At 38.2% G+C, this 24,827-nt stretch overlaps 1 protein-coding gene and 1 long non-coding RNA gene across 4 annotated transcripts in view; one reads left to right on the top strand and one right to left on the bottom strand.

The window, feature by feature from the left end:
• The window catches only part of LOC133228420 (uncharacterized), a 36,698-nt gene extending 13,004 nt beyond the window's left edge, over window positions 1-23,694 (top strand). For both annotated transcript variants that reach the window (XR_009730198.1, XR_009730199.1), the window contains exon 3: window positions 8,180-23,694. This is a non-coding gene — a long non-coding RNA (uncharacterized LOC133228420). The remainder of the gene's footprint in view (window positions 1-8,179) is intronic.
• The window catches only part of ATP2A2 (ATPase sarcoplasmic/endoplasmic reticulum Ca2+ transporting 2), a 57,392-nt gene that overhangs the window by 18,918 nt on the left and 13,647 nt on the right, over window positions 1-24,827 (bottom strand). For both annotated transcript variants that reach the window (XM_061383809.1, XM_061383808.1), the window contains exons 6-8: window positions 6,594-6,674; window positions 4,603-4,688; window positions 3,237-3,701 (exon numbers count right to left, since the gene is read on the bottom strand). In XM_061383809.1, the coding sequence (XP_061239793.1) occupies window positions 3,237-3,701; window positions 4,603-4,688; window positions 6,594-6,674 (632 nt within the window). The remainder of the gene's footprint in view (window positions 1-3,236; window positions 3,702-4,602; window positions 4,689-6,593; window positions 6,675-24,827) is intronic.

The raw sequence follows: 24,827 nt of genomic DNA, 5'->3' as shown, positions 1-24,827 counted from the left end.
ATTCATGTCCAAGGTCACACGCAGCAAGATCACCAATTCCTACAGTTTTTTTTCCTAGCAGATACAACATCTAAAAAAGGAATTTTGGCAGAAAGCTCCTTCCAAAAATGTCTGACATTTACAGAAGAGGAAAAAAAGGAATAGAGAGGTTAAAGGACGTGCTCAAGGTTACACAATTATTAGGTGGGAGAGAGAAACAGATTTTACCGATCTCTCCTATCAGAAAACTGAACTTTACCTTACTATTAAAAGTTGTGGGACCCTCAGCCATGGCACAGTTTCTCAGAGCCTAAGTTTTCTAACCTCTTGAGGAGTATACCACACGATTCAGACAAAGTCAAACGTGAAAAACTAACTGCACTAAGACTTATCAAAGCAAGTTGGCATCATTATGACTACACCATGTCACTTCTTTAATGACGCTGTTTATAAAAGTGAAGCTCTTTGGGTCTATACCACAGTACAAAATATTCTAAGACATTCAGAATTCTAACCCACACAAACTAAATCTGAATGCACACAGGCATTTTTAGACTGCAAGCCAGTAAACCATTTAGAAACTGCATGATGAAAGTACCCCTAAGTCAAGGGCAGTTATGCAACCCACTGCAAGAAACCTCCTGTGGAATACTGATTAGCATCCGCTTTCTGTCCCCAAAAGGTAGAAGAGAACAAAGAGGCAAGCTGTTTCTTTAACAGTACATTTGAAATCAGATTATTTAAGGGAAAATACAAGGAAAAAATCCAACATTTTTGGGGACCAAGGAAAGAAAATTTAGGTAGCTCAGTTACAATCTACATCTACTTAAGACAAGTTAGAAGCTTGCCACTTGAACACCTGTCCATTATTTCTTTACCAACTGGGCTATCAGAATCTGGGTTTTGGACAACACAAAGAGTTGAGGGTACATATATCAAAAAATTACCACAAATTTAAATTCGGTAAGTAAAGAGTCTGAGGGTTCAATGTATTAAAACAAGAACAATTTCTAATGCTAAAAAAACCCATTATCTAAAACCCAGAGGGCCAAGGGGATGATGGCATGTCCTTCGATGTCATTCAGAAGCATTACTTAACAGGCATTTATTTTAAGATTTAGTGTGCTGGAAAATTTTAACATTCTTTCACTGTGCTATTATAAAAAAGGCTCATGTTTTATGAAGTTGTGGCTTTTTGTCCTCTATAAAAGATAAACTTAGTTTTATTTCCCTGTGTGATATTAACCAGTTTTTATAATCTAACACACACTAAGTCCTATTCTAATACTGAGCACTTCCTCACATGTTCCTGTAACCAGTTTTACCATCTTACTGATTTTCTTTCATTGAACTAATGACCCAAACAGAATCTTTGACATGAATTTCATTCAACATTTGAGTTGTGTCTCTTTTGAAAAATTACTTTGACTTGTACAAATGATGTGACTTACAATCATCATGAAATGACTATCAGTTAGTGAATATACATCTTCTAATATAGATACAAAATAAGAAAAAATTGTTTCTTTGCGATGAGAATTCTGAAGAGTTACTCTCTTAACAACTTGCACATATAAGATACAGCAGTGCTGACTACACTTATCATGTTGTACACTGACATTCCCTACTATTTAACTGGAAGTTTGTACCTTTTGTTCACCTTCATCTACTTTCTCACCCTCCAGACTAATAACCACAAATCTGCTCTTTTTCTATGTTTGTTGTTGAAGTATAATTGACCTACACTATGTTATTACTTGCTGGTACGTGGGATAATGATGTGATATTCCTATCCATTTCAAAATGATCGTTAAGTCTAGTTATCATCTGCCACCATACATAGATACTACATTATTACTGACTGTCCCGTGCTGTACATTTCATACCGATGACACATTTATTTTGTAACTGGAAGTTTATACTGTTTTTCTCATCCTTCTACCTCAAAGTTGTTTGAATAAAACCTATGGAAATTGAATTACACGAAAGAACTTCATTTAGCTGTATCTTTACATTATTTCCTTATTCTGCTTAGGGCAGGTTTAAACAGTTTATTTTATCTTAAAGTGATAGTCAAAACAACATCAGAAAAGGAAGGATGAACACAAAATGAAGCAAGTTAAACACAATTATTTACTTTTCAAGAAGAAAAACATGTTTCATTCAATGTGTTAAGGAAATACCAATTAGAATTTTATGTAGGCAGATAACTAGCTGGTTTTAGACAATTCTTACTTTGAAGCTTGTGTTAACATACATACACTTAGAAGAACAGGGAAATAAAGGAAGCATAGTCATCTAACACACTGACAGACTGCTTATAGTTACTTCCCCAATACAAGTATATCACTCATGTAGATAACCTCCAGCAGATACAATTCAATTTGCTTAAAGCACATAAAAGGTATCAAACTATAAATCAAAAGTTTTATGATCCAGCAATCCCACTTCTGGGCATATATCCAGAAATGAGAAAACTAATTTGAAAAGATACACGCACCCCAATGTTCACAGCAGCACTATTTACATCAGTTAAGACATGCAACCAAGTAATTGTCTATTGATACATGACTGGATAAAGATGATGATTAGGGTTGACATATACACACCATTATATAGAAAACAGATCAACACTCTTGTAATGCCCTATATGGGAAAAGAATCTTTTAAAGAGTGAGCATATGTTATGTGTATGTATAACCGATTCATTTTGCTGTACACCTGAAACTAGCAACACTATATACTACAATAATTGCTTTAAAAAAAGAAAAAAATAGCAACATGGATAGACCTAGAGATCATACTAAGTAAACTAAGTAAGACAAAAACAAATGTGATACCACTTGTATGTGGAACCAAAAAAAAAAAGATACAAATTAACTCATTTAAAAAATAAAAATAGACCCACAGACTAGAAAAGAAACTTACAGTTACCAAAGGGGAAAGGGAAGGGTTAAAATTAGGAGTTTGAGATTAACATATATACACTACTGCATACCAACAAGGACCTACTATATAGCACAGGGAACTATACTCAGTATTTTTTAATAAGCTACAATGGAAAGGAATCTAAAAAGAATATACATATATATATCTCTGAATCACTATGCTGTACACCTGAAACCAACAAATCATTGTTAACTACATTAAAAATAAAATTTAACAAAACAATAAAGCTCTTAATGATATGAGGGCATATTCTTATGATGAATCAACAACCATAACTCAGAAAAGATTTTTAAAATACTTCCACTTACCCTGCAGACTGACATCTGGTTCGTTGTCAGTGTGCCCGTCTTGTCTGAGCAGATAACAGAAGTACAACCAAGGGTTTCCACGGAAGGGAGACTTCGAACAATGGCATTTTTCTTTGCCATTCTGCGAGTTCCAAGCGCCAGGCAAGTGGTGATGACAGCAGGCAGACCTTCAGGAATGGCTGCTACAGCCAGGGCTACTGCAATCTTAAAGTAGTATATAGCACCTCTGATCCAGGAGCCCCCATGAACTGGGTCATTGAAGTGCCCAATGTTTATGATCCAGACCGCAATGCATATAAGGGAGATGACTTTGGACAGCTGTTCCCCAAACTCATCTAGTTTCTGCTGGAGGGGTGTTCTCTCCTGTTCTGTTGCTACCATCTCATCTCGGATCTTGCCAATTTCAGTGTTAACTCCAGTTGCCACCACCACTCCCATCGCTTTGCCAGCAGCAATGTTTGTACCCTAGGACAGAAGGAGAGAACTGGTTAAGAGATTAACACTATATCCTACTTAAATCCTGACTAGTAAACTCAGACTTGTGTGGATTTTGATGAGGGCACCCAGACTCTCTACTGGGCCTCTCTACGCACCACATTCTACTGGGCCTTCGAGTGGCTACTACTCAGGTAACCAGCCTTCACATTTTGATGATGAGCAATACCTCAAGGCAGGTGGTGTAGTATATCTCTCTGTGATTCTCCGTAAATGAAAATGGTACCCACTTGCCCCAGAGTCCTTTACACTGGCCCACCTGAAATCTCTACTCACTGAGTCTGGCTTGCAGAGAGCTCTGGACCGGAGCAGAGCTTAACCCCTCTGTGTTTCTGACTTTTCAAACATTATACGGCTCTCAACCCTAAGCATTCTCTACCTCTGGCTCCAACAACCCCACCTCTCCTTTCATCCCCGTAATAAGAGGGACGACCAGGACCAGGAGCTGCCCTCGAGGACCTCCACTCAAGCACCGGTATTCAAAGTGCAAGGTTTCCCTCCCCGCTCTATTGTAATTCCTAGTTCATTATTTTCATTGTAGCTCTGCAATACTTTTTAAAAATTTACTATGGGTGGTTAGATTCCCATGTTAACACACAAAAGCCTACTACTTGAAATACCACTTTAAATTCTAAACAAAAACTATAAATTTCCCAGCTTTATATTTCAAAAAAAATTTAACACAAAAATTGGAACAGTGCAATAAACATCTATTTTACTTTTCACCCAGACTCACCAATTATTAATGATTTGCCACATTTGCTTTCTTTCTAAACACACACCTTTTAATTGTGAGCTATACACAGTTATCATCCACGTCATTTTAAAGGAAACACCCCTTTAAAGGTTAAATCTTATCCAAAGTACTTACAGAAAAGAGCATGTTCTTCTTATCTTGATTGACAGCCCGCGGGTCAGGGACAGGGTCAGTGTGCTTGATGACAGAGACAGATTCACCTAAGCAGGGGTGATACAGAAGGCTCACACTTAGAACCCTCGTACCCTCATTCACTCGTGCCAATACCACTCTCAGGAAAAGGGAAAAAAGCCCCAATTCATTCAAAACGGTATAAACTAGTAAAATGCAGTAACAGAAACTAATACAGTATTGTAAAGTAATTAGCCTCCAATCAAAATAAATAAATAAAAAAAAAAGAAACTAATTTATCCAAGAAAAAAAAATCAAAATAAAGGAATTTAATTTTGAAGTAAAATTCGAGTCAATTACCTTTATTTTCTTAACTATTCAAATTTAGTTCATTTTCAAGTATCATTTTATACTCTAATATAGCAGATGTAGATTTATTGTATACTTATATATACACACATATTGTGTGTATATAATAGTTAAAAAGCTGAAAGTGTATTTACTTTTAACAAAATGAATGAACTGTAGATACAGATATGAATACTGAGGCTCATCCACTGTAAAGCCTGTTTTTGTTCAATAATGCCAAAGATGAGAAATGAAAACACTGTTCTAGATAACATTTGCAGGTACTTATCAACCATTCTACTTTAATAAACCAAAATGAAAAACAGCCATCAGCAGCACTTAAAAAGACCACATGGAGTAAGAGACCACTTCTTAGAACTTTCACAATGTCTCGTTGAACCTGGTTTCAACCTAACAATCACCTATGAAATGCAGCTGGCCCTTGAACAACGCAGCAGCAGTTGGGGGGCCAACCCCTCTGCATTCATAAATCTGCACAGAACTTAGGCCTGGCCCTCTGTATACATATGATTCCTCTGGATGTGCAGTTCTGCATCTGAGGATTCAACCAACTGGTTTATTAATGAAAAAAATCTGCAGATAAGTGAACACATGCAGTTCAAACACACACTGTTCAAGGGTTAATGGTATATAAAGAGGGTGAAACATGGCCCTAGCTGTTAACTCAAATTTCAGGAAGCAAATTTCTCTCTCAGTATTTAACAGGAGACTCTGGTTCTTCAATCTAGCCTAAAACTAGAGTATGATTTTTATTTAAAATGGAAATTATTTTTGTACGCACAATTTGAGAATTTTATATACAATCTGATCAATTCCCTACCATTTTATGGCTTAATCAGCTTCCAGGTTGTTGCTGATAACAGCAGTTTTAGTAGATAAGCTATTCATAAAGAAACAATAAAAAATACAGAGTCCAGGTTACTCATGTCCTACTTCGAAGACATTTAGTTACTTTTCAAAACTAATCATCAGATAAATCTTTGAATTTTGTATTTACTCACTATTTAATTCAGGTTAGCATTGTTTAAGTTAATCTTCTGACCACCTTACTTCCAGTTAATATGAACCCTCCACCCTAGACTGTGCCTTTATCAAACAAAAACGGGAAAATGTTCCGAACAATCCCAAATCTAATTAGTGTTCAAATTTTAGGCAGTAGACGTTCACCATTTTGGAGGGTGCTGACTTTTGTTAATTGTACATTTTACTATTGCAAAGTATGTCAGGTGTGAGATCAGTATTCCCTGGAGTCTATTTTTCCTGCCTGGAAAAAAAACACTAGGTAATTAATTCACTTTCCACAAAACAGAGAGACAACAACACTGCTTCAACTTTATCTCAGGCTACTGAAGGAATTTTCAACCTTTAAAAAAACTTTTAAATTCAAAACTAATTTCTAATAAAATTTAAATATAAGAAGGTCTTATGAGATGAAAGCCAACTGTTTTAAAATCATAGCTTGGCATCTATTGGCAAAAAGACTGATAAAGCTTTACAAAACAAACATCTTGGAAAGATTAGGGTGGAACGCCATCAATGGACAGTGGGCAAGAGTCAGTTCAGTCATCAGCATAGAATCTGAGGGGCCTCAGGAACCAAGCAGCCTGCCAATACATGATATTTACCTGTGAGAATTGACTGGTCAACTCTTAGAGTAGTAGATTTGATGGAAGTTAATCTTATATCAGCAGGAACTTTGTCACCAACTAATTGGGGAGAAAAAAAGCAGCTTAAATAAGGAACTTTTGAAATCATGTTACATAAAGAAGCTGTCTCCAAATCAAACACACCATTTAAAGAAAATAAAGAGTCTGTATACAGCACAAATTTAATGTGCTACAGGGACTGCCTTGGTGGTTCAGGGGTTCGGACTCTATGCTTCCAGTGCAGGCGGCATGGGTTCAATCCTGGGGAACTAGGATCCCACAGGCTGCAGGGGACTCACCCCCCACCCTCAAATCTGCTACAATAAGCAATATAAGCAACTTGTCCTCAGGGTCATAAAAACTCTTCCTGGATAAATACCAGATATGAAGTACACAAGCAAGAGAATAATGATGCTTGGGCAAACAGCTCTAAGTACACATTATTTAGTCATACTCACACACACACGGCATGGCGAGGGGGACCGAATTGTAAACTGATTTTTTCCACTGGGAAAGCTAAATTGTCACAAACAGGAAACAAATACCTCTATAAAAAGATGCTCAATTAATCTCACTCATAAGAAAAAGGCAAGATAAAACAACACAGAGAGACCACTTTTTAAACTATCAAACTGACAAAGGAGTTGAGGAAAAAATGCACTAAGTTTGAAAGAATGTACAGAAACAGGGCTTCTTTATACAGAGTGACTATAAGATGTGGAAAATTTAGTTTTAATAAGCAAAAAAAAAAAAAAAAAAAATCCAAAACCCCTAAAACAAACCAAAGCTACAAATCACTTAGAGGCAAGTGCATGAAAAGTCAAAGCCAAAGTCACTCAGTTGTGTCCAACTCTTTGCGACCCCATGAACTAAATAAACAGTCCATGGAATTCTCCACGCCAGAATACTGGAGTGGGTAGGCGTTCCCTTCTCCAGGGGATCTTCCCAACCCAGGTCTCCTGCACTGCAGACAGATCCTTTACCAGTTGAGCCACCAGGGAAACCCAAGATCCTTTTTCCAGCGGATCTTCCCGACTCAGGAATTGAACCAGGGTCTCCTGCATTACAGGCAGATTCTTTACTAGCTGAGCAAGTCCATGAGCAGGTATTAATGAAAATTCGGTGCTTAGTGCACTGCTAATAAGGACAAACTGAATGTAACGTCAATAAACATACCATATAATATTAGTATTCGTTTAATATTTTTAACTCAACTAGGCATCCAGACTTAGTGACGATCCTACATACACCACTGAGTACAAAGAAAAAAACTTACAAAATCTCTGGAGGGCAAACTGGTAATACGTATCAAAAGTGCAAAGCACAGGGGTTCCCTGGTGGTCCAGTGGACAGGACTCTGAGCTCTGCTTTTGCTTTCACAGCCAAGCGCATAGGTTCAATTCCTGCTTGGGGACCTGCGATCCCTGTAAGCCGCATGGGATGACAAAAAACCAAACAAAAATGGACAAACACAATCTTTTTACCCCATAAATTTCACTATAAAGAATTTATTCTACAGATATGCTTGTAGTACATAGTTAAGTTTTTTTTTTTTTTTTAATCAGCAACAGAAAGAAGAGACAAGTCTATTCATACTGCACATTAAGTGGAGAATACACAAGTGCACAGCACTGTGCACACGGAGCTCCGCATGAGAAAATGCCTCTGGCGGGGATAACAGACTCAGAACACCAGACAGCAGGCCATGAGTGGAAGGAGACTTTTCACCTTATATGTATGTACCCTTTGGTACCTTCCGAAATTTGTATTATCAGATAAATGAAAAACCTCTTGTGTAACCTCTGGGAGATCTTTAATTCAAGTGAGTCTTCTTTTCTGGGCCAGAGCTCCTTTAATAGCTCTTAAATGGACCATGTCTTAGCCCCTTTCCTTGACAGTATTTGAAATAAATGCCACAACACAGACCAAGGAACAGGTAAAGCCTGTATTTCACCTGTACCCTGAGAACAATGCCCAGAATACTGTAGGCGTTCAAATATTGTTAGATGAGTATGTTTTAGTATCAAAGCAACTGAACAGTAAACATAAGTACAAAACAGCTTTCCCTGACTCTCTGAAAGGTACTAAGGTGTTTTTAGGAGTCTTAAGCAAGGACGGCTAACAGAACAAATAAGCACCATTTCCCCTACAAATGCATGTATTAAGTTAAATCTTAATTTTCCAGACTTACGCTACCATACAGAACTGTTAACTCTGTCACTGGTTATACATAAACTGTCTTAAGAGGTAGATTCAATGGATTCAGTCTACTTCTTAGACAGAATCCACTTCTAAGTAGTAGATTGATTTCATTTGTTAAACCTTCTATTTAGTTCTAATATTTCTGTAACTCACAGCGTTTAAACTCAGGCAGAGTATAGTTCATGACACAAACCCTACAACCTATATAAGAAACGCGGTCACACGGTGGCACAGAACAAGACTGCCAAGATCTACCCCCAGGAGGCAAAGATCACCCTCGCACTCGACTGCAGGGACACAAAGTTAAGGGGAAATTCCTGCTGGAAATGCTTATGCAGCAACCGCAATACTCAGATGGAAGACACTAGAAACTTTCATTTTATTCATAATACAATTCTGCTCATACAACAACAGTAAGTAACTGAATCTTAAAATTTAGTGGCCTTCACAACCTAAAATACCCCATCAAGATAAAACTTTAAAATAGCTTAGGGAATTCTCTGGTGGTCCAGTGCTTAGGACTGCGCATTTTCACTGCCGAGGGCATTCGATCCCTGGTGATGGAACTAAGATTCTTGCAAGCTGCTAGTGCAGCAAAAAATAAATGGACAAAAACCTCAAACAACCTAAAAAACTTTTACTGTGTTAGTTCTGGCTGTCATAATTTGACCCTACATAACCTTGAACATGAAAAGGATCCAAGTTCAATGTTGAGTGCGTGACCCTAAATGGAAAAATTACCTGACAATGTTCCTTTAACGTCTGAAGCAATTTATGCCATGACCCTACAGGAGCAGAAAACTTCTAACATGGCATAGCAGTCACCACCATCTATAGGCCCATCTGCACTGTAACAACTGAATGGAAACCGCCAGTCTAAAAGCAGAATGCCAGGAATTCTCTGTGGTCCAGGGGTGAGGACTCCGTGCTTCCACTGCAAGGGGCGTGGGTTCAAAGTCTGGGAAACTAAGATCCCGCAAGCCACATGGTGCAGCCAAAAAGGAAAAAATAAAATAAAATAGCACAAGGTGTCATTTTATACTGGAGCTGAATCTCTTTTAAACAACTTCATATATTAGCTCTAGCTTGTACTCTCATATACCTGGCCACAATTTTATTAAGGTCAGCAAATCTAATATTTGAACTGAGGACCCAGAAGTTGTATCTTGCCGTTTATTTTGCTGTGTTTCAGTGGCAGCTCAGAGGATTAAAAATGAATGAAAAATGTGTTTTTGAGGCAAGAAATACTAAGATTAATTTTTTTCCTCAGTAACACAGTCAACATGTAAGTTACTAGTTTAAGGCGGGATTGATACTATACATGCAGCATTTAAAATTATGTTAAAGTTTAAACTTGCATTACAAAGAAATCAGCTTATTTTTACTCCTGCTGCTGCTACTGCTGCTAAATCACTTCAGTCGTGTCCGACTCTGTGTGACCCCATAGACGGCAGCCCACCAGGCTCCCCGTCCCTGGGATTCTCCTAAAAGTCTGTTTTAAATATATGAAGGCTATCTCTGTTGTACAGAAATTATACTGATATACGTTTAATTATTGGTTAAATATTCAAGAACGAGTCAGATGTAAAATGCTAGTGGAAACAAGTGACTGGGAAGTCCTTAAACACTGATGTCATGCCTTTTTAAACTTTTGTTCCCTCTTGTAACCACCATTCTAAATGGGAGGCAACTACATATGTAGGAACTCAAAGATGACCTGGGGATCTAATTCCCTGACCAGGGATCGAACCTGGGTCCCCTGTGTTGGTAGCATAGCGTCTTAGCCACTGGACCACACAGGAAGTTGTTTAAAAATTGATCTTATGCTCTTATTAACTTTTCTTCCATCCTGTAACAGCCATTCTAACTGGAAGGCAATTATGTATTTAGGAACTAAAAGATGACCTGGGGACCTTTTATAAACTACAGAATCTTGGGGCTTGCTCTTTAAGAGCCTGGTTCAGTGCATTTGGGATCCAGGAATCCTTTATTTTAAAGAAATTTTCCAAGCACACTAAAAAATTAATACAAGGGGAAAAAAGGCTTAGTAACTGGTATCCCAGATCCTGTGAAGAGCCTGTTTAGAACAGTCTTTCCTGTGTGCTGTTTCTCATGTGCCTTGTATGCGAAGCTCTAGGCCAAGAAGACCCTAAGTCCCTAACACTTGGGAAATGTACTACCTTAAAAGTTTCACGTTTATTTCCATTACAAAATGATCTCTCTGTGGAAAAGGTGCGCATGTGCTTAGTCGCTCAGTCGTGTCTGACTCCTTGTGACCCCATGGACTACAGCCCGCCAGACTCCCCTGTCCATGGGGATTCTCCAGGCAAGAACACTGGGGTGGGCTGCCATGCTCTTCTCCTGTGTGGAAAAGGTACTAAGAGCATAAATCCAAACTGGCCTTAAAAACCTGCCAAGTTTTAGTATTCTCTTAGCGAGAAAGACACTCCCTTGCATCATCTTGACCAGACCAACTCGTCCTCATTCTAGACAGGAAACTAAAGGTAGCAATAGGAGTCTTGCCTAAAGAACTTCAATTAATGAAAGACTTCCTTTAATTTACTGTGTGACTCTGCTTTTTGTTTGGAGGAGTCAATTCAGGATTAAATCTACGAGGAAGCTGGTTGTCTAAAGAAGCAAAAGATCCATGAAAACAAAGATTCACTTAGATTTCAACTAAGACATAATTTTCTTTTGTCTGCAGGCTTCTGTGAATTCCAGAGAGGGTTTTGTGCAAGAGGAGTAGGCAGCCTGTTCCGATGATCACATCCAGTGATATTTCCCTGATGGGGCATGTCAGTGCCCTCAGGGCAAGTGGTAGTGGAAAATTCTTACTCTTGCCAACGGGATGCTCTGCAATTTTTTCCTCTGAAAATTTTTTTGTCTCTTGAGTTCAGGCAGTGTAATAGAAGAGTAAACTCTGTTATAAACTACTTTCTGTTTAACATCTGACACTTAAAATTCAGCTCTTGGCTCCTTAAGTCTGTAGCTCTTTAAAACCCGCTATCACAACACAGATTTCCACTCTGAACAAATTCTACAATGCACACTTTATGATGAGTTACCAAGAACGCAAGTAAAAGCCATTTAAAGGAAAATACTACTTGGCCACATTTTAGAACCGAATGAACACAAGCTTTCTTAATCTTAAAATTTGGGAAAGACTATTTATAAGGCCAGGATGATTTAACATTGGTTATATTATTATGTCAAAAACACTGACAGTTAAAATCAGCACAACTCAGAAAAGGCCTTTTTTGAACTGATTATATGTAAGGAAAGAAATCTAACGTATTGTGGCAAATTCTACCAGTTTATTCAAATCTTTTTTTTTTTTTTAAAGTTCTACCAGTTTATTGCTACCAACCCGTCACCCTCCACCCTCATGCACACATGCTCAGTCATGTAACCCCATGGACTGCAGCCTGCCAGGCTCCTCTGTCCTTCGACTTTTCCAGGCAAGAATACTGGAGCAAATCTTTTTTTTTTATTTTTTAAAGAAAACTATATATAAGGTCAGAAAATTACCTCTTAAATACCACTATTGTTTCTGAGTTCAAATGGCTCTGAGGAGAAGCCAGCCATAATAGAATTAACCTAAATTAGTTAAACATTTAACTGTGACTCCAACACTTTCACTCCTAATTTGAGTCATAAATATTGTAGTTAGGAAAAAGAATGAATGAAATTCTTCACTTGAGAAGCTCTACCTGCCTACTTAACACTATTTCCAGGCCTCAGGGTGAGCACGGAAGAACATTACAAACTACCATAGCTTATACTATATTTGTTCCCAGTCCAATTTGTTGGATATATTATCCATGATGAAACACATCTTTTAAAAATGCAGACGTATCATTCTCTTTAAAACCTTTCAACAGCTTCTTCCTACTAGACTTGCTTCAAACACAATGATCTTCAGTTTCTCAAAAGTTCCGAGTCTTCACAAACAGCCAGGCTTTCCTCGAACCTTCAAGATCAGGTTGGTATCCATCACAATGTGCCCACAGAATATGCCCATTTCCTGATACTCATCACATTACATGTTTGATGTGTCCTCCCCACTGGACCCACCAGCTCCAAAAGGCAGTCACTCAGTCATCACTGATTTGCCAGGCCTGGTACTGTGCTGGAACATGGTGCACACTAAATAAAATACCTGCTATGGACTGAAGTACCTGTACACACATCATTTTCTTTAAAAAAGAAAGGGGGGGGCACCAGAAACTTATGATAATTATCAAGTTGAAGACTGTCACAAAGTTAGAAACAATGAAAAGTCAGGATCAAAGAGATCTTAGCCCTGGTTGAGCTGAATGAAGTTTAACAGTGATTACTGTTTAAGATACAGACTGAAAACAAGACATGTATGCTAGCAGAGGACTAGAGATATAGTAGGGAAAGAGAAACATGAAGAAGACGCATGGGCACCAAAGAAAGCCATCAAGATGGTAAAACAGGCCATCACAGGATGAGGAATCAGACTTCTATGTGCCTCCACAGAGAAAAACTAAGGTACAGAACAGACAAGTGTGTTTTAGCTCCTTATAAGGGACTGCTGCTAAGTCACTTCAGTCGTGTCCGACTCCTAGCGACCCCATGGACTGCAGCCCACCGGACTCCTCCATCCATGGGATTTTCCAGGCAAGAGTACTGGAGTGGGTTGCCATTGCCTTCTCCCCGTTATAAGGAACATTTTATAATAAAACTGGCATAATACATAATTGCCAATGAAAAAGTAGCACAGCTGTTCCTAGGCAGGGAAGTTTTTAGCTGCTAGAGGTGGAAGCTAACTGGTTCCTTAGATGCTGTGGAGGCAGCCCACAGCAAGGTTACGCAAGGTTAGAGTACACAGGATCTGGGATACCAACATGCATTTCTCTTTATTACAACAGTAAAGCATGCTCTTTACAAGACGAAAACCCATCCCTCACTTCCCTTGTCCAAACATCTATTTATCTGTTAACACTATTTACCAAACACCTTTCTCTATAGATAACACTTACTAAAATTTCATTAAAATAAAAATTACAAACCTTTAACATTGGTATGTACTTACCTGTTTCATTCTTTTTTAATGGCTACATGGTAATACCTAAAGCAATCATCTCTAAAGCCCAACTTTGGAGAATGCTTATTCTATACTAAGCACTGCTATACGAGTTTTATGAATTCCATGATTATCTTCATTCCCTGTTTACAGATAAGGAAAATGAGGCATGTAACTTGCTTAAGGTCACAGGTATTTCACAGCCATCCTGTGATTAGTCAGTCACTATTTTCACAGCCATCTACATGTTTCCAATTTTCCTTTTGTGTACTTCAATTACTTCTGGAGAAAAGATTCACAGAAAACAGAGTTTTCCTACAAATGTATACTTCCACCAAATTAATTTTCTTGCCATTTCCCCATACTCTCAATCTTGTATTCTGACTACTGCTAACACCAAGCAGGAGAAGGAAACGGCAACCCACTCCAGTATTCTTGCCTAGAGAATCTTGTGGACAGAGGAGCCTGGTGGGCTGCTGTCCATAGGGTCGCACAGAGTCAGACACGACTGAAGTGACTTAGCAGCAGCTGCTAACGTGAAGCACTTTTATCTCTTAAAATGATTTTATCATCTTCAAAGTAAGTTATTTTATATTTTTACACAGTCAAATCTGGTGATGTTGGTAGTTTTGTGTCACACTTAGGAAATGTGTTCCCTACACTATGTGGTTTCTTCTAATTTTCCCCAAATCTTAGTCACAATAATAAGGGTTGGAAAGACTGGCACTTACTGTACTTTAACTACCACTGAGTCACAGGGAGAGGGGAGGAGGTGATTACAGGAAATGAGGAAATGCCAGCTCTGTGAAATTCAGGTCAGGCTTCAAGACCAACTGGTCCTTCATGATCTGATGACTGGGAATACCTTTCTGAGTTCCTCAGAACTCATGGTTCTTAGTGTCTTAGCTGTTCTCACAGCGATGAATAAATTATTGCTCTAGGTTTCAAAACCGTCTGCTTCTAAGAGCATCCACGCTGATTTCTGTTTTAGACTGTTGATCTGCTTATATGCGAGTTAAGATTAAGAACTTACAGCTCTATAAAACAGAGATATTCCTTACAGGAAAAACTAAAATAATGATTTCTACTGTTTTTTGGTTACAGATGACTCAGATCTGCATCTCTAACTAGTTCTGTTCTCTCATCCTTCTCACTGTGAAACAACTCCGTATGGGGAAAAGACAAAAGACAACAATCCTTATTTGGTCACGTAGTTTTGCTTCTACATCTCTGAGCGATGTTTATCATTTTAGGAACAGGTGAAAACTGTTTAACAATATTCCAGCAACACCATGCAGACTGCTTAATCAGACAAAATTTTACAATTTAACTGTAATGACTTTTCCCATTTTGTTGAGATAAAAACCAACCTGTATCACAGTGTTTAGGGTACAAAACATTTATATATATACTGTATGAAATTACTACAATCAGTTAATATCCATCAACCTCACAGAGTTACAACTGTTTCCTTATGATGAAAACTTGAGATATACTCTCAGCAACTTTCCAGTATAGACTATAACTCTGTTACCTACAGTCACCATGCTGTACATTATACTCCCTGAACACATTTGTCTCACAATTGGACTTCATACCTTCTGACCACCTTCACCTAATTCCTGCACCCCCATGCCAGAAACCACCAACATGAGTTTCTAAGTTTGCTTTGCATGTGTGTGAGAGTGAGTTTCCTTTTTTAAAGATTTACATGTAAGTGAGATTACATGGCATTTGCCTTTCTCTGACTTCTTTCACTTAAGGTGATCCATGTTGCTGCAAACAGAAGGACTTCCTTCATTTTTATGTCTCAATAATACTCGTGTGTGTGTGTGTGTGTAGACACATTTTCTTTGTTCATTTATCCACTGATGGATACTTAGGTAAACAGTGCTGTAATGAATGAATGCAGGGGTGCAGACCTCTTAGGGAGACTGATTTCATTTCCTTTGAATATATACCCTAGAAGTGGAAATGCTGGATCATATGCTATACAGCCATACCTTGAGAGATATTTTGGGTTCAACACCACCACAAAAGCAAAAGCAGAAACTACCCTGACTGAGAACCCACCTTCCAAACCAAGGGATGTAGGTTAGATTCTTGGTCAGGGAACTAAGATCCCACATGCCATGGGGCAGCTAAGCCCGCACCAGAACTACAGAGCCACGTGCCACAATTAAAGTGAAGCCCGTGGGCCGCAACAGAAGATCCTGTGTGCCACAACTTAGACCTGACGCAGCCAAATAAATAGATATTAAAAAGAGAGCAAAAGCGAATACAGCAATAAACTGAGTGATACAAAGATATGTTTATACTGTACTATAGTCTATTAGTATGCAATAGCATTATGTAAAAAACAATGTACATACATTAATTTTATGAGATTTTATTGCTTAAAAAAAAAAAAAAGCTAATCACTTGAGTCCTCAGTGGGTCAGTCTTTTTGCAATAGTAACCAAAGATCACTGATCATAACAATTATAATAATGAAAAGTTGAAATATTTGTTAAAAAAATGCAATATCTGTGCAGCACAATAAAACTAGGTATACGCTTATAACTTCATTTTTTAAAACCAATAGCTAGAATCTTGGGGTGGAATTCTGGGGAGAAGGACAAAAGAATCCCCTGAAATTGCATACAAGATTTCTGCACGTGTGTATTTGGAAAGAGTCTAGATTTCATTAATTAATTAATTAATTAATTAAAGGAACTGTGTTCTAGACATGATTAAGAACTACTGCTGTAGAGTTTTGCTTCTCAAAGTGTATAGTTCACCAGGGAACTTTGTAGAAATGGAGAAGAATGAGGCTCATTCCAGACCTAAGTACTCAAAATCTACACTTTAACAAAATCTTTCTTGCACATGAAGTTAAGAGAAGCAGCTCTAAGCAGCTGGACAAACTTAAAGGCCTGTTTTTCTTTTAAAAACAGCCCTTAAGCCAAGGATGATTTTTACATTTTTTAAACTCTTGTTAAAAAAAATATTTTTTTCCCCTACAGAGACTGTTTGGGGCCACAAAACCCAAAATATTTCTAAGGTAGCTCTGTTAAAAAAGTCTGCCAAGCCTTCTGCTCTACAGCACAGAATTAACTTTCTGATATTCGTGTTAGGGAGCTCAACAGGTATGAATTAAGTGTTTGCTGACTATTCATTCAGGCTGCTCCAATTTTTTTTTTTTCCAAAAGCAAAAGAAAAAAAGCTCACAGCCCTCGGTAAAGAAACGCCAAGGCTATGTTATCTGAATCTTACATCTCGAGCCAGAAAGCTCCTAAGAGTCTGCTTCAATCACTAGATTCTGTAGAGGTTAGGTTAACTTACTCTGTCCAGTGTCGTGTGGAATTAGGATAATAATACAGGTTCTTACATGAATCAGTCATCTGTCTATTTTACAACTTTGTCTTTCTTTTTCCTCAACTGCTTGGAAATGCCACTTCATATGTGTTACTAAATCTCATTACTGCAAGGTGACTATCAAAGTGAAACTTCTCTTCCTTAAATAGTTACCAAGTTTAAGAATTATTCTTTTTTAATAAGTCCTAAAATTGCTGGCACGACTGCTGAATATTTATCCTTCAATTTAGGAAATATAAAATCAATTTCTCCAGAAGCTAAGTTAAAGCAAATACAGTTTTACGTTGAGACTGTGTCATTTCTAACACTTACATAATCTTAAAATATGATTTACTCCAGAGTATACTACAGGACAGAAGTCATCTGAGGATATTTATGTCCTTGTGCTATTCATCAACTCTGGGTTACCAAGATACAAGAAGTTTGTTTCAAACAATTTCGAAAACAGTTGCCTTAAGAAGTCAATTATACCCCTCCCATGCAAATGCTGAACGCCCCCCAAATTCTGAAGTTAAAGACTTTCATGACTTTGAAAGTTTGATTCACCTTGATATTAGCAAATAATACAGAAAACGCAAACACTGATGTTCATTTCTTATAAACTATACCCATATTTTACTACTTTTGGTTTCCATTTTTCCAGAGAAATATTTTCCTGACATTATAATAATACAAAGTTACTGTAGTTTCAGAAGATGAACACACGGGTAACCACATGTTTACCTGCCAGATCTATTCTATTTGGTCCCCGTAGTCTGGATACTCACAAGTATATACAAGGATTTGCTGTGCATGCTTACACAGTGTCTTCTTGGAAACGTTATTAGCTGGCATAGCAACATCAAAAATACAATTTCCTTAGCTCTCTCCATCTCCCCCTCAAAAAAAAGCCACCCAGACTAGACTTTAGTAAGTACAGCAGAACCATTCTACCATGTATCTTCCAGAAGTTAGCAAAAAGTTTACCATCTCAAGTCAGATGATTCTTACATCCAAACAATGACTACAAAAAGGTCTCTTAATTTCTGCAAATACTCGCTTTGATCTTCAAAACAATTAGCAATATTCTCTAGTTTTTCAATTCATCAGAAAGAACCTTCACAGTCAATTTCATAATTTAAATAACAGTATAAAAGTTACCGTGTCTAAGAGCACAATTTACGCCATTTATCCCTTCAGGCCATGTACAGAGTAAGACTTTGACAAGAAATAATTTAGATCTATGTTTAGAATTGAAATTCATTTCTACAGTTTCACAGAACTGAATTATTGGGCTAAATGTCAAATCGCAGGGTCAACTACATTACTAATCCTAAAAGTAGAAGTTAAAATGCCTGAACTTTTATAGTCTTAGTAAGTTTGAATAAAATAAATAGCTATTTATCTGGCCCAGGTCAAGCAGTCACAAAATATTTTTCCAAAATGTTCCATCTAAATCAATTTAAATGCCTTAGGTTACATCTTTCCCGGTTCAGTGACCCATTGGTTCTAGTAATCTAACTACCATTTCTAATTTGGATCTAAATATTTAAAAACCATGAAAAGTCACCAGAACAGATCAAACAAGAGTATATTGACAACCTAAAAATTAAAACTGTGATTCAGGCTTCCCCGACATGGTAAAGGGCATCTATGGAACTCAAAGCTAACACCATACTTCATGGTTAAAGACTGAATACTATTCCCCTAGGATCAGGAACAAGACAAGGATGTTTACTCTGGCCTCTTCTTTTTAACATTCTACTGAAGAATCCAGCCAGGGCAATTAGACAAGAAAAAGAAAAGGCACCCAGGCTAGAAAAATTATTTCTGTTTTCAGATGACATGGTCTTACAGAGAGAAAAATCTTAAGGAACCCATGGAAAACTATTACAGTAAGAGTCCACCAAGATTGCAAGGCAATGTACTGGTTGTAAATCAGTACACAAAAATCAACTGTATTTCTATACACTAGAAAAGAACAATCTGAAATTGAAATTAAAAAATCAGTTCCAATTACAAATAGCTCCCAAGAAAACAAAAAATACTTAGGAATAAACATAACAAAAATAGTATAAGACTTGTACACTGGAAACAGAGTGTTAAAAGAAATGAGACCTAAATAAACAAAGATACACTCTTGGTCAAGCATCAGGAGACTTAATATTGCTGTGATGGCTATATTTCCCAAATTGAGCTACAGAGTCAACATAATTCTTATCAGATCTAGGCAGGCTTTCGGGGCAGAAATTAACAAGTTAAACTTAAAATTCATATGGAAATGCAAGGGACTCTGAATAAACAAAATAAAATCTAGAAAAACAACAAAGCCAGGAGACTCAAATTTTAATGATTTCATAACTTACTACAAAGCTACAGTAATGAAGATGGTGCGGTACTGGCAGGAGGCTAGACACACATATCAATTGAATGATAGTCACTTTGTAGTAGGAAATGAAGTCAGTTAATTTTTGACAAGGGTGCCAGGACAATTCAACAAAGTCTTTTCAATAAATGCTGCTACTGCTAAGTTGCTGCTAAGTCGCTTCAGTCATGTCCGACTCTGTGTGACCCCATAGACGGCAGCCCACCAAGCTCCCCTGTCCCTGGGATTCTCCAGGCAAGAACACTGGAGTGGGTTGCCATTTCCTTCTCCAATGCATGAAAGTAAAAAATGAAAGTGAAGTTGCTCAGTCATGTCCGACCCTCAGCGACCCCCTGGACTGCAGCCTTCCAGGCTCCTCCATCCATGGGATTTTCCAGGCAAGAGTACTGGAGCGGGGTGCCATTGTCTTCTCCGTTCAATAAATGGTGCTGACACAACTGGGTATCCAAATGCAAAAAATGAAACTGGACCCCTACTTCACACCACATACAAAATTTTGGTGACATCAGATCACAGAACAGCTTCTTTGGTATGACACCAAAAGCATAAGCAATGAAATAAAAAAAGACAAATGGGACTCTTACCAAATTAAAAACTTTTATGCTACAAATAACACCATCAAGTAAAAAAGAAACCTACAGAATGGGAAAATTTTGCAATTTATCTGATAGACCAGCACATATAAAGAACTCTTACAACTCAACATTATAAAGACAACCCAATTAAAATAGGCAATGGATTTAGACATTTCTTAAATATGACATACTACTGTATTAGAACATAAAGACATGAAAAGATGCTCAATATCATTACAAAATTAGGGAAGTACAAATTAAAACCACAGTGAGATAACACTTCATGGCTAAAATTTTAAAAGGCAAGTGTTGATGAGGATGCAGAGAAATTGGAACCTACATTCATTGCTGGTGGAATGTAATATGATGCAATCACTTTGGACAATGGTTGGGAAATTCCTCAAAATGTTAAACAAGTCCCTCTTATCCCCAACAATTTCCTGTCCAAGTACATATCTGAGAGAGAGAAAGCATATGTTTACACAAAAACTGTACTCAAATATTCACCCTAGCATTATTCATAATTGCCGGAAAGGGGAAAACAGCCCAAATATCTGTGAACTGATGAATGAATATACAACATGTGGCACACCTGAACAATGGCGTACTACTGAGCCATGACGAATACAGTATTATACACACAAGCCAAGTATACATTAATGCCGCAACATAAAGGACGCCTGGCAACAATACTAAGTGAAAGAAGTCAGTCTCAAAAGGGCATTTGTTGTATGATTCCATTTATATGCAATACCCAGAATAAGCAAATCCCTAAAAGCAAAGTAAACTGTGGTTGCCAGGGACTGGGGAAAGGCGGGCAGAGGAAGTGACTGCTAATGAGTATAGGATTTCTTTTGGGGGGGAAGATGTTCTGAAATTAGATAGTGATAAAGACTGTACACTTAATTACACTTAATTCAAAACCCACTTAATTACACTTTAAAGGAGTGAAATGTTTTGGCATGTGAATTGTATCTCAATAAAGCTGTTTTTAAAAAATTGTGAATTGGACCACCAACAAATTAATGTGTGAAATACGTATACATTTACTAAATATACTGTATATTCTCTAGTAAGTTAACCGTAGCTGAAGACAGAAGCAATAAACCACAAAGACTCAGTTTCAACTGTGAGTTTCAAAATGTGACTAACAGTACATACACCCATAGGGTGGCTGACAATTAAAAAGCAAACACTAGGAAATGTATCACTGTGTCTGGCACACACTTTAAGCTCAGCTATTACTGAACTCATGCACAGAGACGTCAAATTATCTGTTCTGCACAAAAAGCAGATTTACATTGCTAAACCTACTCCATACTTCAGACTTCAGGTTTTATTTATTATGGAGAGCTTTTTACATGTTCAGCAAGATTACAATGATTGGTGTGACAGTTCTGCCCTTGAAGTGCATGTTGCCTAGTAGTATGACAATAGTGTTTAATAAAATGTTCAGTATCTGTCTAAAACTTGTGATCACCTCTGTTCAACATCCTTTGGAATGGTCAAAATTCAAGAAAGGGTAGAATACAAGAGCCCAACATCCCAGCACTGTGTATGTTTTTAGCAATTAGTATACAGTGGGGGAAGTAGTGGAGGAAAAAAGTGCTAACTCTCAAGACCTGTTAAGACTCGTCACATAGGAATTAGAAATAGGTGAAATCAGAACTGGGTTTAAGTATGTGTGCTGCTTAGAGCAATTCTATTAGTAATAAGTATATTCACCTAAGATGAAGGATTCAAACTCATCTTAAAAAAAAAATTTTTTTTTTAAATATTAAAAGAACGGCAGTGGTTGCCAGGACCTAGAGAAGGGAGGTAAAGAGAAATCACTGTTAGTTTTCAGTTTGGGATGATGGAAAAGTTCTGGAGATGAATAGTAGTGACAGGAGCACAAGGTGAATATACCTAATGCCACAGAACTGTATACTTACAAATGGTTAAAATGGTAAACTTTATAATATGTTCATTTTACCACAATATAAACAAGAAAGGATTACTCCTATGTCACACACACAAACTGTGGGTAAGTCATCTGTCCTTCCTAAACTATCAAATGCAACATATAAAATGCTGCATTATAGGGAATGGAATTTCACAGTGGTGAAAGTCAGGTAGACACAGGTTATAACGGAAGTTTTGCCACTGTGAGATATGTGCATTGGGAAAACCAATAAATTATATAAAATTTGCTTAACTATCCAAAAAAGGCCAGGTAAGCTTGGTGGTTGTGAAAACTAACAAGTCCTGTATGACTAGAGCACAGTGAGTGGCATTAGACGAAATCACAGAAGTAGGAGCTATACAATGCAAGGTCGTTCAGGGTTTCTTTTCTTTAAAGAAAAATTGTATTTCTGATGCGTGAGAAGCCACTGAAAGGTTGTAGCAAGTGAATTAATACAACCTTTAGGGAAGTCTAGCTTCTGCGTAGAGAACAAACTGCAAGAAGACAATAAAGGAAGCCAGAGCCTAGTTAGGACATGACACGATGATGATATGATGCCAGTCTAGTCAAGGTTATGGTTTTTCCAGTGGTCATGTATGGATGTAAGAGCTGGACTATAAAGAAAGCTGAGCGCCGAAGAATTTGCTTTTCAAAATGCTTTTGAACTGTGGTGTTGGAGAAGACTCTTAAGAGTCCTTTGGATAGCAAGGAGATCCAACCAGTCCATCCTAAAGGAGATCAGTCCTGGGTGTTCATTGGAAGGTCTGATGTTGAAGCTGAAACTCCAACACTTTGGCCACCTGATGCAAAGAGCTGACTCATTTGAAAAGACCCTGATGCTGGGAAAGACTGAAGGTGGGAGGAGAAGGGGACGACAGAGGATGAGGTGGTTGGATGGCATCACCGACTCGATGGACATGGGTTTGGGTGGACTCTGGGTGTTGGTGATGGACAGGGAGGCCTGGCGTGCTGCAGTTCATGGGGTTGCAAAGAGTCGGACACAACTGAGCGACTGAACTGATGATGTCAGTGTGAGGTGACGGTGTGACTGAGGAAAAAACAGTAAATGTGGGCGTGTTTTGGAGACAGAATCAACTGGTCTTAGAATAAGAGAGGAAAGAATTAAAACGATTTCCAAGTTTCTCTCAGTTAACTCTGTGGTTAGAGTGACTTAGATGGGAAAGATCGGTGAGACCCCAAATTCAGAGAAAAAGAAATCGAAACAGACAGAATAGATGTAAAGTCTATAAGGACGTGGGGAGGGGAGGAGGACGTGGGGAGGGGAGGAGGACGTGGGAAGGGGAGGAGAGGGTTAGATGTACAGAAAGAGTAACAAGGAGACTGACATTACCATATGTAAAATAGACAGCCAATGGGAATTTGCTGTATGGCTCAGGAAACTCAAACAGGGGCTCTGTATCAACCTAGAGGGGTGGGATGGGGAGGGAGATGGGAGGGAGGTTCAAAAGGGAGGGGACATATGTATAGCCATGGCCGATTCATGTTGAGGTTTGACAGAAAACAACAAAATTCTGTAAAGCAATTATCCTTCAATAAAAAAATAATTTAAAAAAAAAAACAAAAAACCACTTCCATTGAAGAGAAGCTGGTCTTAGTTTATTTCTTCAAAAGGGAAGATGATGCCTTGAGGATCATGGTGTATCTGATGCTGTAAACCACTGCCATCTACTGATGCAAACCAAGGATAAATGCTTTGGGGGTAATTTCTCTAAGTTTTCAAATATATTGAACACACTGAAATAGTCTATCCAGGATAAAAACTCTTATAATATCTTAGTTTGAGAGGCTGAAAGTGTATTCCCAGACTAAGCTGGAGAACTGGAAAATATACAAAGTCAAACAGAATCTTGTGCAATACTTAGGGGATCTTTAAGTACACCTGCTAAGTCACTTCAGTCGTGTCCGACTCTGCGCGATCCCATAGATAGCAGCCCACCAGGCTCCCCGGTCCCTGGGATGCTCCAGGCAAGAACACTGGAGTGGGTTGCCATTTCCTTCTCCAATGCATGAAAGTGAAAAGTGAAAGTGAAGTTGCTCAGTCGTGTCCGACTCTTAGCGACCCCGTGGACTGCAGCCCACCAGGCTCCTCCATCCATGGGATTTTCCAGGCAAGAGTACTGGAGTGGGGTGCCATTGCCTTCTCTGTAAGTACACCTACCACATGACATAATTGTGGAAAGACAACTATCTTCCTCCAGCGCTTCCTTCCTCAGTTACGAGGCACCATCACATCCCAGTCACCTAAACCTGATATCCTGTCAGTATCTTTGATTGCACACCCTACTCCCACCCACCCCCAAACCTATCCAGTTATCAAAACCTGTTGCTTAGCACCTAAATCTGAGGCTCACTTTTCAAACTATGTATGACTGTAATTCCATGCCCAAGAGAGATTCCTAATTAATATTTTGGATTGAGACCTGGTAAAAACTGTTAGTGTCCCCAGATAATTCTGATGTGCATCCCTGCTTAAAAACTGCTACTCATAAACTCAAAATCCTTTCCTCATTATTCGTAATGCTACAGCCCTCGATAGCACTTGCTCTCATTAGCTCCTATCTCCAGCCTTCCCACTGTGCCCTAATTCCTACATCAGCACCAGAACCCCCCTCTAACTCGTGTTTTTGCTGTAAAATCCATGGTGACAAATGGTTAAATCTGACTAAGGTCTACAGATCTATAAAATAAATACTAAGTA

This window comes from Bos javanicus, chromosome 17 (genome assembly GCF_032452875.1).
Source record: "Bos javanicus breed banteng chromosome 17, ARS-OSU_banteng_1.0, whole genome shotgun sequence".
Taxonomy (NCBI): Eukaryota; Metazoa; Chordata; class Mammalia; order Artiodactyla; family Bovidae; genus Bos; species Bos javanicus.
The sequence above is the reverse complement of the archived record's forward strand: the minus strand, read 5'-3'. Positions and strand labels throughout refer to the sequence as shown.